General features: G+C 37.8%; 1 protein-coding gene across 1 annotated transcript in view; it reads left to right on the forward strand.

Annotated features, from left to right (window-relative positions):
• The first annotated feature begins 4565 nt into the window (after positions 1-4565).
• Positions 4566-19265, forward strand: part of LOC108698492 (sodium/hydrogen exchanger 6) — a 44502-nt gene continuing 29802 nt past the window's right edge. Inside the window, exons 1-3 of the mRNA XM_018230010.2 lie at positions 4566-4992; positions 13936-14135; positions 17639-17716. Of these exons, the coding sequence (XP_018085499.1) occupies positions 4581-4992; positions 13936-14135; positions 17639-17716 (690 nt within the window). The 5' untranslated portion in view covers positions 4566-4580. The remainder of the gene's footprint in view (positions 4993-13935; positions 14136-17638; positions 17717-19265) is intronic.

The following is a 19265-nucleotide window of genomic DNA, read 5'->3' on the forward strand; positions in this document are numbered from 1 at the left end:
TGCCCACAAAATTAGGATTTTTTCATTTATCCTATATGTCTCCTATATGTCTCCCACTCTTCTTCTACTGTTTGTACAGTTGTACTGCATTCATATCTTCCATACTCCCCATCCACAGCAGCTGTGTAGTAGATGTTAATGAGTGATATTAGTGATTCAAGTAACGGATAAGGCCTATAGCACGCCCAAAGGGAATTAATTTCTGTTTTGCTCATTTTTGAGCACAGCACCAAAAGAAAAAACCTGCCATCTTCAATTTTCCCTCTTGCGTGCACACATTTTAAAATCAGTGTACACAGATTGTGGTGCATGCAAATAATTAATCCCTTAATACCATTTATTCTGTGCCAGTCATTTCAAAAAGAAATATAGTTTTTGCAGATAGGTTTTAAAAGTGCAGATAAATATATGTTTTGTACACAACCAAAAAGAAATTAGAGGAAACACTGGCAATTTTCTTTTGTGTTGAATGCTGGTTTTCAGCAGAACTTAGACTGAAAATGTGTGTATTAGTGTCTATATTGCTTCAGTCAAGGGCTTTCATCAGGTTGGGTACTCAAGGAATACTTGCAAAACAGTCAGGATTTGATAAAAAAAAAGCCCTAATATATTGGCCAAGCAGGTGGTACACTGGTATCCTGCAGACAGAGTTAGGTAGTCTGTTGGGAGCTGTAAACAATTGTTAGAAAACAAAGTATGAATAATTTAAGATCTTCAGAGATAAGGCATTTCAGTGATGTAATTTCTGTTTCCTGCCTGAATAAATACTTTTTATAGACTTCTGGCAGGTTGGCTAACTGTTGCCATAACCCCACTATTTGTCGGATTGTAGTTTTGTCTGCTGACTCTGTCCCTCCATACCAGTATGGATATCAGTTCTGATCAGTTGGCTGTCATACATAAAACTTCAGATTTGTACATGAACAGAGATATGTCAGCAAATGCTCTCTCCACATTGTCACATCTTTCAGAGTATCACTGTACATGTGCAGATTTTAAAGGAGAGTAAACATTTTAAAAACCAGGAGAATTGCATATAATACTGGGTGTCAGGACTTACCAGAACAAGTGTGGAATGAGAGACCTACAAGCACCTCACACAACCTTTAAACTCTCCTGGGGTTGATACAAGTAACAAGGGGAGTAAAGAGTAGGCAGTGAGGATGTACACAGGAAGATGCAAAAGCAAGATAGACAGACCAAGTCAAGGCAGGTTCTTGAATGGTAGTACAGGCCAATGTCTGGAATGGAGAGCAGCAGGTCAATCAAGCAGAGGTTAAACAAGGAACATCCTAAGGCTAGGCTTCCCGGAAATACAGAGATCACCAGGCAATGATTTGCAATATGCAAACAGTTTAAATAGTCCAGGGAGGGAGTCAGGCTGTACACTGAGCATGTGCCGTGCAGCATGATGATGATGTGTGCATTGTGCATGTGTCAAGATGCACTCAGTGCAAGATTGCGTTTATGTTGCAACATGCACAGCGCATTTAAACTTGCGGCATCAATGGCACACTGGTGAGGTCACAGGCAGCGAACTGCAAGATCTGGGAAAGTTAACAGGTCTGAGTGCAGAGGTTGGGACTATTGTGGCCAGAGTAACAGCATCTGTGCTTCCTGTACAATACTTATGTATCACTATCATGTGTCATTTACTATGACAATAAGGAATTCGAACTAGATTGCACCAGTTTGTGCCAGACACTGGAAACAATGCAATAATTCTTCAAAACAGGCCTCGTGGAGCCTGCAGGCAGTCTCACCTTACTATATTAACTACTGCAATTGCAATAAATTGCATGAGAACTAAGTACCTCTTACTGTGTTACAGTGCCCAAATGGAAGGCAACATATAAACTGAATATGTGAGGAGGCAGTGGGTCCATTTGATTTATTGCATAGAGCTGATGTACTTATCAAACATACAGAGTACATTGACTCTGTGCACTATTAACCACATGTTTACTAGACCTAAGTGACCTTTAAAAAAAAAAATAATTTATGGTGATTGATATTTTCCATTGCTAGGTTAACAATGTTTATTTGAAACAGACCATTACATAACATAACCACTAAGCTAACATTATAGTGGCATGTTGCTCAGGACTCGCCCTCTTTAGTGAAGAGCAAACAAAAACTAGTCACTAGTGCTAGGAGGCTAAGCTTTTGGATGGGAGTGGGCAGGCTGGTAGATGAGTGAGGGTTCAAGTAAACATAGCAACTTCCATACAAATTTACCAGTTATTTTACCAGTTTACTCAGAAAACAATTAGGGGCTGCCAAACCACCCTTTTTATTCTGGAATTACAAGGTGGTTAGGGCCAATCATGGGGAGGCACTGTTCTCGAACAGTGTAAGTAAGAAACCTTTAAAGGAGGCAAATAACATAACCTCCCCCCAATCATGTAAGCAATAAGGAATAATATATGGTGCTGGATTCACTTTGGGCTAAATGATCCTTATCTTAGAAAATGGCCCCTTTATTGGAGGTCCCTATAGCTATGCTACATTGAGATCAGCCATCATTTTTACCTGCAAGGCCAGTAAAATACCGGCCAGGTGGCAACCCTGTGCACAACTTAGGAAAGGAGGAAGCAGGATGAGGAACTATCAGGGTTTTGCAAAAAGTTTAAATAAACCAGCCTGAAATACACCATTTTGTTTAAAGAATATTCATTCTTGTATAATGCATTGATACATGATTCTTGTTTTCCACAAAGATTTTGGCAAAAACTGGTTTAGGGATTCCTAGGTGTGAAAATAGGCAGGCCTGTAGTTAAAAGGGGTGTTAGGCAGTGGAGATGGGAAGGGAAGGATTATAGGGCATTTGAAATTTACCAGCAATGTAATTTTTAATACCAGTGGCAGTCTTAGCTAGTTATTTACTGACTAGGCTGGTCAAAATACCCGGTAGGTGGCAAACCTAATTGTTTAGGGCTGCAGCATACTCTGCTTAGGGTTGCCACCTGTTCGGTATTGACCCGAACAGTTCGGTTTTTCTAAGGCTTGTTCGGGTCTCAATTTTCTGTCCGGTTTTCAGTTTTATGAAACCCGAACCACAATCTGTCCATTAAATAAAAACATTTAAATACTAAGATACTCAACTTAACATGGCTTAGTTATTATCAAGCGCAGTTAATTTCTTATTACAGAAAAAAAGCAAATCATAGTTACATAGTTAAAGGAATAGTTCAGTGTGAAAATAAAAACTGGGTAAATAGATAGGCTGGGCAAAATAAAAAATGTTTCTAATATAGTTAGTTAAGCCAAAAATGTAATGTAGAAAGGCTGGAGTGAACAGATGTCTAATAAAAAAGCCAGAATTCAACTTCCTGCTTTTCAGCTCTATAACTCTGAGTTAGTCAGCGACTTGAAGGGGGGCCACATGGTACATTTCTGTTCAGTGAGTTTGTAATTGACCCTCAGCATTCAGCTCAGATTCAAAAGCAACAGATATGACCCATGTGGCCCCCCCTCAAGTCTCTGATTGGATACTGCCTGGTAACCAGGGCAACCAGTCAGTGTTAACCAAGAGAGCTGAAAAGTAGTGTTCAGACTGATATGTTATACATCAAATCACTCCAGCCTTTATACATTTAATTTTTGGCTAACTAACTATATTAGAAACATTTTTTATTTTGCCCAGCCTATCTATTTACCCAGTTTTTATTTTTACACTGAACAATTCCTTTAAGCTGTGTTGAAGAAAGACCAATGTCCAATCAATCAAAAATAAGAAATTGTTTTTCTAAATAAGCATTTCTGTATTTCAGAGCTTCTTAATAACCAATTTATGTATAATGGATTCCAAAACTGAACAGAAATTGAGCCATTTGCATCTAAGTAATGCACTAACTCCACCCCAGCATCATATCACCACTGACATCATTGTGCCTTCCTCTGATGTCATCAAGCCTTTGTGGATAATGTTATGTTTCTAAATACAGCCTATTTTACCCACTTACAGTCAAATTTACCTATAAGTTTTATATTAAGCAATTCATTTGAGAGCATGAAATACATTTTAGTTAGAAACACTATTAAAAGCAAAAATAACCGTTCACTGGCAGGGCCGGATTTACATAGCGGACGCCCCTAGGCCCACTGCAATTTGTCGCCCCGTCCCCTCCCCTTTATTTGCGCAAATTTTCATGGAGATTGTATCTCCTGTGCATCCCCAGTGTTTTTGAACCAATGTGGGTGTGGTTGAGCAGCATGCCGCCCCCCTAAAATTCTGCCACCCTAGGCCCGGGCCTAGGTGGCCTTCCCACAAATCCAGGCCTGTTCACTGGTGCTGAATGACTGTGTATGTTTAACAAGTGAAATAGAAGAATTTTGGGATGATGTAGGGAGAAGAGGATGTGACTTGCAGAGGAATCAGGGAGCAGGTAGACGGCTGCTTCAATCAAGTAGGAAGGTTGGCAAAAGGAGCAGGGAGCAGGACAAATAAACTACAGCACGGAAAAATCTCTTACACGTAAGGGGAATTACTCATGGTTTAACTTTCAGTATCATGGAAATTTTAAACTGGGAAAGAGCAGGGCGCATTTTGCAGAGAAATGTCCTAAAATGGACACCGTATGCGCCAGCTATCGCAGACAGCGCAGGCTGCAAGGAAAGTGGTAGAGCCTCCTCCAAGGGGCGTGTCGTTGTTGTGTTGCCTCACGACTCTTTCCCATGATTCTGTGAAAGGAAGCGACAATTCCGTCCCCGTGATGGTGCTGTTTGGTGCGATGAAACCGGCCTCCCGGGGCAGGAGAGCGTGGACAGGCGTGATGTTACTTCTAGTGCTGGCGTTGGGGCAGGGCAGTGCCCAGGACAGTGTCATAGAGGAGATTGTAACAGAGAAGCAGGTGGAAGCCAGTCACCGGCAGGACAGTGCCAACCTTCTAGTCTTCATCTTCTTGCTCACCCTCACCATCCTCACCATTTGGCTTTTCAAGCACCGACGGTTCCGTTTTTTGCATGAGACCGGCTTGGCCATGATATACGGTCAGTACCAGAAGCTCTCGGTGTCTGCCAAAATGTGGGTCTAGTGCTAATCTGTAACGTATATCTGGCCCTGCTGGAAACCTAGTTTACAGGGTAATTCAGTTTATTTTGTACTCTGAATGTTCATGGGACTGTGGCTGAAATAGTTCTGATACAGCGGTCATGTTTTAATATGCCAAGGAAGGCCCTGGGGCTCAAACTGAAAAAACTCTTCCCAGATCCCTTACTGTTTGTTGATCTTTATTTTGCTGTCTGGAGATTTTTCCCCCTGCTCTATGGATTTAGGGATGTATCCTGCATTATTTTTACCTTCTTACTTAGTTCTTACATGATGGGACCCTGTCCCAGATCTCATGTCATTGGTTTGTGAGATTAGTTTCTATGTGTGCTTTCTATACCTCATGTCAGTGATTTCAATCTGTAATCCAGAGGTGTGGGGTTCAATTCATTTTTGTCTAACAGTATTTGAAGGCACAACTTAGTTAATAATAGTACATCTTTAAAAACAGTCACTGTGTCATACTTCTAGAGGTTGCTAATACAGTATACATTTGCTCCCACTGATTCTGTATCATGCCTTCTGGCTCATCTTTTTTCCATTTCACTTGGTCTATCATAGTGGGACCCCCAATGTGCTGTGTTTCCAGGTCCTCGTTTAGGGTTTCTCTGTTTCACATCAGTCGCTTGTTATGGGCTCTTTCTCTGATCGAACCCAGTTCTTGCTCTGGTTCAAACCCAGTTCTTGCTCTGGTTCGAACCCAGTTCTTGCTCTGGTTCGAACCCAGTTCTTGCTCTGGTTCGAACCCAGTTCTTGCTCTGGTTCGAACCCAGTTCTTGCTCTGGTTCGAACCCAGTTCTTGCGCTGGTTCGAACCCAGTTCTTGCGCTGGTTCGAACCCAGTTCTTGCGCTGGTTCGAACCCAGTTCTTGCGCTGGTTCGAACCCAGTTCTGCCATCTACCATGGTGATTAACTTCCAGAGCCCTGGTCACTATACTGGTTTGCCAAGATTACTTAAGGTGGCCATGCATGGGCCTATAAAAGCTTCTAACAGACTGAGTAGCTTGTTGCGTCCCTTCCCCACAGGGCCTGCCTGACCGATATCTGTTTTAAGATTTGCCACATATCGATTGGGCAGGTTTAAAAATCCCATTGGGGTGAAGACTTTATCATTTTGCTGATCATTGCCTACATCAAGGTGGTCATATCAGAGCAAGATCCACTCACCAAATGTTGTATGAATAGCCTTACAGTGGATTAGATGCTTTTGTATTCTGCACTAAACCTACCTTTGTTATTAGAACTTAAGCTTGGCAATACATGTAAATAGGCCGCCAATCAAGTGTATCTTTCTCTGTTTGATCTGATCATTTGGCCTGATGGTCAGACAATCTGATCACAACTACAATATGCAGGCCCTCTCCTAACCATATTCTAGTCTACTATTCAAACCGCTGCCTGGTTGCTAGGGTTATTTTGACCATAGCAACCAGATAGCTACTGAAATTCCAAACTGGAGAGCTGCTGGGCAAAAAGCCAAACATAAAAATTGAAGGCCAATAGATAATTGTCAAACTCTTTATATCAATAACTAAAAGTTAATTCAAAGGTGAACAAACCCCTTTAAATGTAAACTTTAAAATCCTTAGAATTTTGAACATAGGCTTGATCAAACCAGGTTTCTTGGTACGGCAGTGCTTCACACATAAGAATATAGACTTTTAAAAATATAAAAAGTCTATGGATAAATATTAAAAAAAAAAGTTAAGTCAACCCCAAAATTTAAAGCTACCTAATAAAAGAAAACATAATTCTAAGCAACTTTCCAATAAACATTTTTTAAAAATAAGTTTTCAGTATAACTGTTGTTGAAAGCAGCATTTGCTCAACTCCTGGTTGTTGTTGCAAACATCTTATTTCCCCAGCAAAGACAGGTCTGTTAATCCGCTGCCTTATCTTACATTGTATCAACAGTCTGAGCCATCAGAGCAGAGACTAGAAAGGGACAGACAAACACAGTTTTCAATAGCATGACATATACAAATAACTTATAAACCATAGAACATGTATAATGAATGTATACTGCAAAGTTCTCTAGAATTATGTTTTCTTTTATTAGACAAATATTTATTTTGAGGGTTGACGTGATGTTTAACAGAGCCCACCATTTTGCTTTTCTTTCCCAGGGATGCTTAGAACTGACTGAAACGTGTGCAGAAAATGTTACTCTGCTGCACATGCCCTAGTCCAGTGATCCCCAACCAGTAGCTCGCGAGCAACATGTTGCTCACCTACCCCTTGGATGTTGCTCCCAGCGGCCTCAAAGCAGGTGCTTATTTTTGAATTCCAGACTTGGAGGCAAGTTTTAGTTGCATAAAAAATCATGTGTACTGCCAAAAAGAGCCTCCTGTAGGCTCACAGTCCACATAGGAGCTACCAAATAGCCAATCACAACCCTTATTTGGCAGCCCAGGAAGTTTTTGCATGCCTGTGTTGCTCCCCAACTCTTTTTATTTTTGAATGTGGCTCACGGGTAAAAAAGGTTGGGTAACCCTGCCCTAGTCAGTGACTTATCAGAATGAGGTAAGATGGCAGCATGGTGCGTGGTTCATTATTTTCCTGGGCCGTTTTGTTTTCTTTCCCCTAAAAGGAGCAGCAACCCAGGAAAAAAGAAAACCCTAGCCAAGTGGATTCACTCCCACAAGGAGCAAATACTCGCCTTTTGAATGACTTTCCTAAAACGTTTAATAAAAGGATAGAAAGTCGCCTAGTGTGAAATTACTTAAAACTTCATGTAACTCTACACAGAACATATAGGGTTATATCCTCTAAAGGTAGCTCAAGTGTGACATAAATTACTTATGCTGTAATTTTATTTTTTTATTGCTTTGCATAATTTATGATACTCCTTTGTTAATATTGTATGTTTTTTCTCATTGCTTATTTTTGTTTTATTATTATTCTGCTTTTATTATTGGTTTGCCCCATTTTATCCAAATAATCCAAATTTTTAAAAATGATTTTCCCCCTCTCTGTAATAATAAAACAGTACAGGTATTCGGAAACCCATTATCCAGAAAGTTTTGAATTAAGGAAAGGCTGTCTTCCATAGACTCTATTTAAAGGGGTTGTTCACCTTTGAGATAACTTTTAGTATAATGTAGAGAGCGATATTCTGAGACCATTTGCAATTTGTTTTAATTGTTTATTATTGAAGGTTTTTGAGTTATTTTGCTTTTTATTAAGCAGCTCTTCAATTTGCATTCTAAGCAATCTGGTAACTAGAACCCAAATTACCCTAGCAACCATGCATTGATTTGAATAAGAGACTGGAATATGAATAGGAGAGAGTCTGAATAGAAGGATCAGTAATAAAAAGTAGCAATAACAATACATTTGTAGCCTTCCAGAGGTTTTTTTTTTTTTTAGAAGGGGACAGCGACGCCCATTTGAAAGCTGCAAAGAGTCAGAAGAAAAAGACAAAGAACTATAAAACTATAAAAAAAAATAAACAATGAAAACCAATTGAAAAGTTCTTATAATTGTTCATTCTATAACATATTAAAATTTACTTTAAAGGTGAACCAACCCTTTAATCCAAAAAAATCCAAATTTTAAAAAATGATTACCTTTTTCCCTGTAATAGCAAAACAGTTCCTTGTACATGATGCAAACTAATATATAATTAATCCTTATTGGAAGCAAACTGATCCTATTGGGTTTATTTAATGTTTACATGATTTTCTAGTAGACTTAAAGTGATAATGACACAAAAAAATTATTCTTCAAAATCTACAATTTTCAACGATAGTTCTGCTTTTGTAAGTAATTGTTACTTGAAGAACCTGACTGTCCCTTCTCAGCCTGTCAGTTAGAGTTTCTAATGCTAACAGACTCCTGCTGCACAAATATGGCAGCCTCCTCATACAGGAACATGGGGCATCAGACAGGTAATGTAAAAGCATCTGCAAATACTTTTATGGCAAAATTATAGATAGAATTCAAAGACAATTTTATGATAGATGTAAGAAAAAGAGTTTAATTTCTGGTGTCCGTATCTCTTTAAGGTATGAAGATCCACATTACGGATAGATCCGTTATTCGGAAAACACCAGTTCTCGAGCATTTTGGATAATAGGTCCCATACCTGTCCAATGTACTTGATCCAAACTAACATATAATTAATCTTTATTGGAAGCAAACAGATCCTATTGGGTTTATTTAATGTCTACATAATTTTCTAGTAGACTTAAAGGAAAACTATACCCCCAAAATGAATACTTAAGCAACAGATAGTTTATATCAAATTGAATGACATATTAAAGAATCTTACCAAACTGGAATATATATTTACATAAATATTGCCCTTTTACATCTCTTGCCTTGAACCACCATTTCGTGACTCTATCTGTGCTGCCTTAGAGATCACCTGACCAGAAATACTACAACTCTAACTGTAACAGGAAGAAGTGAGGAAGCAAAAGGCAGAACTCTGTCTGTTAATTGGCTCATGTGACCTAACATGTGGTTTGTATGAGTGCACAGTGAATTTTACGATCTCAGGGGGCGGCCCTTATTTTTTAAAATGGCAATTTTCTATTTATGATTATCCAATGGCACATACTATTAGAAAAGTATATTATTATGATAATGGTTCATTTACATGAAGCAGGGTTTTACACATGAGCTGTTTTACTCAGTATCTTTTAATAGAGACCTACATTGTTTGGGGGTATAGTTTTCCTTTAAGGTATGAAGATCCACATTACGGAAAGATCCGTTATCTGGAAAACACCAGGTCCTGATAATGGATCCCATACCTGTACTGCATGGATGAAACGAGAGATCAGATATTTATGTGATAACCCATGCACTATTTCATATTAACCTTTAGTGAATCCGTGTTCTGTCCTTGTAGACATTTTCTTCTCCTTATCAAGAAAATTGAATTTCTAATCCTGCAAGGAAAACTTGGTCAGGAACATGCTAATTAGCAGTTACGCAAACATAACTGAACATGGAAAACTAAATACTGCTCTGTGGTATCAGTGAGGCATGCAGCCCCAAGCTTCATGTGATCTCGGAAAGTAGAAGTACTATAAAGGGCACACACACACGAGAGAGATATGAAAGCAGAAATAACTGCTGTAGAAAGTTAAATGAAACTGCACATCCTTTAGCCAAATGGTTGCTTCCTATTTACAGACAAGCTAATAAATTTTTAATATGAAATGTCAGAATACAAATATTTACATTTTGACTGGAAGTGTGGCGTGATATTGTAAAAGCTAGTGTAGTTTCAGAAAAAAGGTTTGACTTCAACAAGGTTCTTAGTATGCTCAAATGGAGGGATCAGTTTCCTCAAGTTCTGTCCAGCTTTAATGCATGAATTCATGATAAACACTCTATTAAAGGACAACTTTTACAAGTTTTTTAGGTTGAAGCAAATCCCCTTGGTGTCTGTTTTGGTGATACTTAAATGGCTGGTTCACCTTTCAGTTAACTTTTAGTATAGAATGGCTAGTTCTAAGACAGTTTTCATTTGGTCTTCAATTTTTTCTTTTATAGTTTTTGAATTATTTGCCTTCTTCTTCTGACTCTTTCCAGCTTTCATGGGGGTCACTGACCCCATTTAAAAACAAATGCTTTGTAAAGCTACAAATGTATTGTTATTGCTACTTTTTATTACTCATCTTTCTATTCAGGCCCTCCCCATGTTCCAGCCTCTTACTCAAATCTATACATTGTTGCTAGGGTCAATTGGACCCTAGAAACCTGATTGTTGAAATTGCAAACTGGAAGGCCGCTGAATAAAAATCTAAATAACTTAAAAACCACATATAATAAAAAATGAAAACCAATTGCAAATTGTCTCAAAATATCACTCTATACATCATACTAATAGTTAATATAAAGGTGAAAAGCCCTTTTAAGACTACAATGAATTAGAGTTTATAGCCGAAATATGAACCTACCATGTGAAAAATATGAAATGGAAAAAAATTAAAACCTATCATAAAAATGGGGTTAGTTTCATGATTAAACTATCCTTTTTCTCCAGTATCTGTTTATAATTACACTTGCTAGGGCAGTAAAAATCAGAAATAATCTATAGGTCTAGGATCCCTTATCCGGAAACCTGGTATTCAGAGAAAGCTCTGAATTCCGGAATGGCTGTCTCCCATAGACTCCATTTTATTCAAATAATCCAAATTTTTAAAAACGATTTCCTTTTTCTAATAACAGTAGCTTGTACTTGATCCCAACTAAGATATAATTAATCATTATTGGAAGCAAAACCAATCTGTTGGGTTTATTTAATGTTTAAATGAATTTCCCAAATTACGAAAAGACCCATTATCCGGAAAACCCCAGGTCCCGAGCATTCTGGATAACAGGTCCCATACCTGTATAAGGAAATAATACTTATAGAACATTTTAACTGTATCCTTAAACAATGTAAATAGGCTTGAACAGGATTCCTGCTATTTAAAGACAGAATTTTGTCCTTAGGTGTTACCTGTAGTTAGGTCATCACAATTGAATGAACTACATAGTTTATTTTGGTCAAATGCAGTTAATGATCAACATTACATCTCAGATCTTTTTTTTTCCATTTTGTTTGTTAATAAGAACAAAGATAACAATCTGGAGTGCTCAGCTAAAAGAACTCAAGTTGCTTATCTTCTGAGACTTCAGTCAGTAGGGCATTTTATTTGCTTTATAGTTGTTAACCCCAACCTGGCCATATCACCTGTCATTGACTAATGTCATTTGAGCATTTTAGAGCCAAAATAGGCCTGTACCCGGTGTGTGAGGGAGATTTCAATCTGCTATAAGCTAATGGTAGGTGGCACAGCTGGGTTCAGTATTTGTATACCAGCGGAGAACTTGCCACGTCCTATGAGCCATAGGTCAGTATCACATAAGTATAAGTGTATATTTGTTGTCACAGTGTTTGGAAGAAATGAGAGATCTGTAGGGCATGGCAAGCTAACTTAAAGAGGTAGCAGGAGGCAAACAAGTATTGGTTCCTTCTTCTAAATCCCTTCCCTAAAATATAAAGTTAAATGAAATGCTGGCTAATGCCTTCACAATTTCTCGCTTAAAGGGGTTGTTCACCTTTTAAATTTTCTTTTTGTATGATGTAGAGAGTGATATTCTTTGACAATTTGCAGTTGGTTTTTGTTTGTTATTATTTGTGTTTTTTGAGTTATTTAGCTTTTTATTCAGCAGCTCTCCATTTTGCAGTTTCTGAAATCTATTTGGTAAGGTCCAAATTACCCTAGCAACCCTGCATGGATTTGAATAAGAGACTGGATTAAGAACAGGGAAGGGTCTGTATAGAAATATGAGTAATAAAAAGTAACAATAACAATAAATGTTTAGCCTTGCAGAGCATTTTTTTTTTTTTTAGGTCAGTGAGTTTGTTCATTTGAAAGCTGCAGAGAGTCAGAAAAAGAAGGCAAATAACTCAAAAAACATAAAAAATGAAGGCCAGTTGAAAAGCAAGTAGAATTAGCAATTGTATAACATACTAAATGTTAACCTAAACGTGAACCACCCCTTTAAGAATATTGCTTTGTATTTAACTAACTGTGGCAACACCATGCAATGCCAGAAGAGATTGCTTTCCCAACAGTGCGCCCCAGTCATTCCCATTAATTGAGAATAATAATGAGAATAATATTTAAAAGCAAAAAAAAACCATGGGCTTATCAGACCTTATTAAAGAAAATGTAAATACTGAAAGTTATATAAATATGATCTATTACTGGTAGGGGCAGGTCATGGGAAGAGCTCCAGCAGCCTTTTGCTTTATTACCTTCAGTTTTTTTCTGTGACTGTCTTTCCCTTCCAGGGAATATAATTTCACAAATTATAATTTCATGTTGCTGTACTGTGTACATTTTGGCATTCTTAAAGGGGAACTCCACAAAAACATAACTTAAGCTTTTCAAAAAAGTAAACATAATTTCAAGCAACTTTGCAATATACATCAATTGAAAAGTAGCAGACTTTTCATGATTTTTAATGGTTTCTGACAGTTCCCTAAGCATAGAGCTTACAGACAGCATGCAGGAACTACATAACCCACAATGCATTGCACTATGATGTTCCGTACTGTATTGAAATCACGTGTGCAGGGAATTGTGGGGTTTGAAGGATCATTTTTTCTTCGGCGACTAATCTACCGAACTGCCTTCCCGCCGGCTAGAATGTAAATCTTACAGACAGCATGCAGGAACTACATAACCCACAATGCATTGCACTATGATGTTCCGTACTGTATTGAAATCACGTGTGCAGGGAATTGTGGGGTTTGAAGGATCATTTTTTCTTCGGCGACTAATCTACCGAACTGCCTTCTCGACGGCTAGAATGTAAATCGCCGGCAGGATGGCACTCTGATCGATTCAGCTTTCCTAAGTCGCCCGAAGTTTCCTTGTGATGCAATTTTGGAAAATTAAGCGTTCAGATTGCCATCCCTCCAGCGATTTACATACTAGCCGGCAAGAAGGCAGTTCGGGGACATTAGTCGCCCGAAGAAAAAATGATTTGTCGCTGGGCGACTAATCTCCCGAAATAGCAGCGTGTTTCTCTGCCCTAAAGAGTGACTGAAGTGTATAAGAGCACAAATCACATGGTTGGGGGGGGATGGACAGCATGTCTAACCCCATGCCAAATATCAAAATGAAATCTAAAAAAAATCTGTTTGCTCTTTAAAAAAATGGATTTCAATGCAGAATTCTCTTTAGCAGCACTATTAACTGATGTGTTTTTGGAAAAAACATGTTTTCTTGTGACCGTATCCATTTGAAGCAAAATATTGAAGCACCTTATGAGATAAGCCTCTATGTGATTTGTAACTTCAGCAAATGCCAATATTGAATGCGTGGGCCATATAACAGGTTTATTGATGTGCCACTGTAATGTCCCCCCAGGTCTAATTGCTGGTGTGATTTTACGGTATGGAATTCATGTTCCTAGCGATGTGAACAATGTGACCATGAGCTGTGAGCTTCAGACAAGTCCAGCTACCCTGCTGGTGAATGTGAGCGGCAAGTTCTATGAGTATACACTGAAGGGGGAAATTAATTCTAAGGCGCTCAATAATGTTCAGGATAATGATATGCTCAGAAAGGTAAGTCTGCTTTTTCTCTGTTCTAATTTACAGAGTACATTTAAACCTCTATTCTATCCTAAAAGGAAGCCCAAATCAAAATCATGTACTTTGTGGAGTCAATGCCAATTAATCTTGTATTAAATGGATAAAATATTACTTTGCTCCTATTTTCCTGCAGCAGTTGTTAAAGGGATAGTTTACCTTTAACTTTTACCATGCTGTAGACAGATAATTGGAGACAATTTGCAAATTGCCAATTCTTAGCAACTTTTCAATTGGCTTTCAGTTTTTCTTTATAGTTTATGAATTATTTGCCTTCTTCTTGCAGCGACCCCATCTAAAAACAAATGCTGCGTAAGGCTACAAATGTATTGTTATTGCTACTTTTTATTACTCCTCTTTCTATTCAGACCCTCTCCTATTCATATTCCAGTCTCTTATTCAGATCAATGCATGGTTGCTAGGGGTAATTTGGACCCTAGCAACCAGACTGCTGAAATTGCAGATTGGAGAGCTGTTAAATAAAAAGCTTGAAAAACCATAATTCATATAAAACAATTGCAAATTGTCTCAGAATACCACTCTCTACGCCATACTAAAAGTTAGCTCAAAGGTGAACAACCCCTTTAAATTATTTAGCTTTGTGTGCAGCAACAACTTTCCAGTTTGAGATTTCAGAGGCTTTCTGGTTGCTAGGGTCCAGTTTATTCTATCAACCAGGCAGTGGTTTGAATGCAAGACTGGAATATAAATAGGAGAGAGCCATAAAATAAACATAAAGTTGGCAGTGTCAATGACTCACATCTGAAACCTGAAAAGAAGCAATACAAATGATTAAAAAACTAAGACCAATTGAAAAGTTGCTAAGAATAGGCTGTTTTCTAATAATGTGATCAGCATTGTGGGCATTTGCAATAGGAACATCATTGCTAAATGTCCCATATTTTTGTCTTTGTAACTGCATAGTTTCATGGTCAGAAATCAGTCCTTAGACTTTGCCCTCGCTTTGTATCCTGTAGTTATTACAAAGTGGTCCTTAAACCATTACTTCATTTTATAAGGTGGCTTACACTAAAGTGTCTTACACTTTAACTTCTATTTGAATAATTCGATTTACTAATATGTGTGTGAGCTGCAATTTGGCTCTTTCTAAAATGAACCATTGATTTCAGTGAACCAGTGGGCAAATTTCTTAAAAAATATTAGCTGCTGGTGTTTTTTTTACAAAGCTTTAGTGACTTATCTAGTGCATTGTATTGTCTGCTACATACTGGCTGTTCTTAGCTGCTTCATACTGGCTAGAGCCTATTCACTTTCCGCACAATACTGAAAATGTTTGGATGATGTCATTGTTTGATGTTCCTTTAACTGTTGCACTGAAATAATGTTTCTCCAGTGAATTTTTATTTTTGTGTAGACACACCTCCTGGAGTCTTTTCACTATTGAGGAGCCTGATATATAAGGACTCCTGCTTCTTTTTCTCCAGGCTGTTTTAAAGAAGATGAGTGCTGTCTCTGAGTAGTAAACGACTAGAATTACTGGGGGTGCCAAACTAAATTTGCACTCCACAGGGATTCTATATTTGTTTCTCTTTAAAGCAGCGGTTCACTTTTAAGTTACATTTTAGTATGTTATATGGCTAATTCTAAGCAACTTTTCAATTGGCCTTCATTATTTTTTTTTTTTATAGTTTTTGAATTATTTGCCTTCCTCTGACTCTTTTCAGTTTTCAAATGGGGGTCACTGACCCCATGTAAAAATCAAATGCCCTGTAAGGCTACAAATGTATTGTAGTGTTATTGCTATTTTTTATTAATCATCTTTCTATTCAGGCATCTCCTATTCATATTCCAGTCTCTAATTCCAATCAATGTGTGGTGTGGTTGCTAGGGTAATTTGGACCCTAGCAACCAGATTGCTGAAACTGCAAACTGGAGAGCTGCTGAATAAAAAGCTAAATAACCACAAATAATAATAAAAAATAAATAAATTGCAAATTGTCTCAGAATATCAGCCTCTGCATCATACTAAAAGCTAAAGGAAAACTATACCCCCAAAATAAATACTTGAGCAACAGACAGTTTATATCAAATTAAGTGGCATATTAAATATTCTTACCAAACTGGAATATATATTTAAGTAAATATTGTCCTTTTACATCTCTTGCCTTGAACCAACATTTTGTGATGGTCTGTGTGCTGCCTCAGAGATCACCTGACCAGAAATAATGCAATTCTAACTGTAACAGGAAGTGGGGAAGCAAAAGACACAACACTGTCTGTTGATTAGCTCATGTGACCTAACATGTATGGTTTGTTTGTGTGCACCATGAATCATACAATCCCAGGGGTGGCCCAATTTTCTGTTTAGGATTACACAATGGCACATACCGTATATACTCGAGTATAAGCCGAGGTACCTAATTTTACCTACGAAAACTGGGAAAACTTATTGACTCTAGTATAAGCCTAGACACAACTACAACCCTGTCTCCCAGCAGCGCACATTCTGCCAAAGCGACCCCCCCAGCGATCAACCGGACTTCTTTGCAAAGCTGATAGTGACAGAGAATTGCCAAACGGATTACTGTGTGCATTGTCCCACTGTCCCACTACCATGTGCAGAGGGTGCTGTGTGATATTGCAGTCACTGTTATTCTTTCATATAACCAACAGAGGGCACACTGTTATTCTTTCATATAACCAACAGAGGGTGCTGTGTGATATTGCAGTCACTGTTATTCTTTCATATAACCAACAGAGGGCACACTGTCATTCTTTCATATAACCAACAGAGTGTCCTGTGTGATATTGCCATCACTGTTAATCTTTCATATAACCAACAGAGGGCGCTGTGTGATATTGCAGTCACTGTTATTCTTTCATATAACCAACAGAGGGCGCACTGTTCTTTCATATAACCAACAGAGGGCACTGTGTGATATTGCAGTCACTGTTATTCTTTCCTATAACCAACAGAGGGCATTGTGGGATATTGCAGTCTATCCCCAAGTGAACTGTTGGTATAGGAATGATTAAAAGTGACTGCAATCTCAGCTACTGCCCGCTGACCCGAGTATAAGCCGAGGTAGACTTTTTCAGCACATTTTGGATGCTGAAAAACTCGGCTTATACTCGAGTATACGTACTACTAAAAAAGTATATTATTATGAAACTGGTTTATTTACGAGGCAGTCTTTTACATATGAGCTGTTTTATGCAATATATTTTTATAGAGACCTACATAGTTTGAGGGGTATAGTTTTCCTTTAATTTAAAGGTGAACAACCTCTTTAAGAATTGATATTGACTTGTATTATGCCACAGAGTTAAAATTGGAGGTTCTCTAGTCAGTGTGTGTAACATATGCTTATTGTCTCCACAAAGATCTGTGTAGAGGAAATCGAATTTGTCTTGGCGAGTGAAAGCTGTTTCAGTAGAAAATATTAACTGTTAAATATGTTTTCTACAGGAGCTAAAATGTGTTGTTTTTAATATACTATTTATGTTCCTATTTTCAGGTTACATTTGATCCTGAAGTTTTTTTCAATATCCTACTCCCTCCAATCATCTTTTATGCAGGATATAGTTTAAAAAGGGTAAGTGAACATTTTTTGTTGTTGTTGTCTACTACTGTTTTTAAGCAACTTGACCGCACATGCGTCTGGCACGGTTATGTTTATTTATAGAGTGCATGTGCTTCTGGCATGGTTATGTTTACTTACACATAGGTGGAAATTGTTGTGAAATTTGCTAATAAAGTTCAAGATGGACTTTGTTTGGGAATTACACATTGGACAAATCTTAAGCTACAGAGATTTTATGAAATACACCAGGAGCACTAATAAGGGTAATTTCTGTTCAATGAACTGTAATTCTGAAAGCCACAGTTAGAAGCAAAATAAACTTTGTTTTAGATATGTTTATATAGACGTTCTATAACAGAAACAATAGTAAGCAGAAAGTTTTCTCGATTTTTTCCACATGGCAACCAAATCATCCAATTTTTAAGTTCCACCTGAAATTGAGGCTCTTAGAACAAATGCTTTGTATGATGTGATGGATAGTTGATCCATAGTTGGAATGCACCAAGAAGTAAAACAATATAAGGAGCCAATGGATTTTGGCACTATTATTTGCATTACCTGAATCTAGTAAAATTGGCTAAATAGGTGTAATGGTTATTAAACTGTAGTTTCTTGATATGTTTATATTTTATATTGCATATTTTTATAATAATAATAACAGGAGTGATGACTATGCCATATTCTATCAAATAACTATACTTTATTCTTCCTTTTTAGACATAGTTCTGATTCGTGAAATACATATGAACTTCTATCACTTTATCAAGTTCATGTGCCTTACCACCATCATTTTCCAAAACACCATAATTCACTTTAGTCAAGATGATTTGTTCGAGAACTGTTTTTAGGAGTACCTTTTAATAGACACTTTGATGGTTATATGAACTGTAGTTAATGATACTGCATTTCGTTTAGTTAAGATGGTAAGACACATGCACTTTGTGAAATAATATAGTCTTCATTTTCAGGAATGGTTCTGACTTGTGATATACAAAGTTCAGTTATCAAGTTATGGGCATCATTATCACTACTGTGCTGTTGATGGGCTGTAATTATTTATATTCAAATAAGTGATTATTACACTGAGATGTGCTGTTCATGGGCACCTACATGCATTTTCTGTGCAGACACAATCTATATAATCTCTCCTTCAATCTGACACTATAGTATTGCTGTGTGGTAGGGTGCCCACTAATGGTGTGCAGGTTGATCTGAAACCAATGAGTTGGGCAGGTTCAGGATGAAATTTGGGAGACCATTTTGGTTTTTGTAGGTCGTGGGTTAGACTGGGGAAATATGCTTCTCCTCTGAACCCAAATATTCCTAGTCTTGGAATCAGAGGTGCAGGTAGATGGGGGGGGTGGACCTACAGTGGCAACACTTTGCGGGTCAAGGTTAGGTATAGATTAAAGGGGCACTATTGTGAAAATTATTAATTAAAAATTCTGAATTCTTTCTGAAATAATCAAGTTTATCCTCACTACCTCAGCATCAGTTTCTCTTCATTCTGTCTTCATGCAGGAGTTGGGTCCGATATATCTTATGGGGGGGGGGGCTCCCT

This window comes from Xenopus laevis, chromosome 8L (assembly GCF_017654675.1).
Source record: "Xenopus laevis strain J_2021 chromosome 8L, Xenopus_laevis_v10.1, whole genome shotgun sequence".
In the NCBI taxonomy this organism is placed as follows: Eukaryota; Metazoa; Chordata; class Amphibia; order Anura; family Pipidae; genus Xenopus; species Xenopus laevis.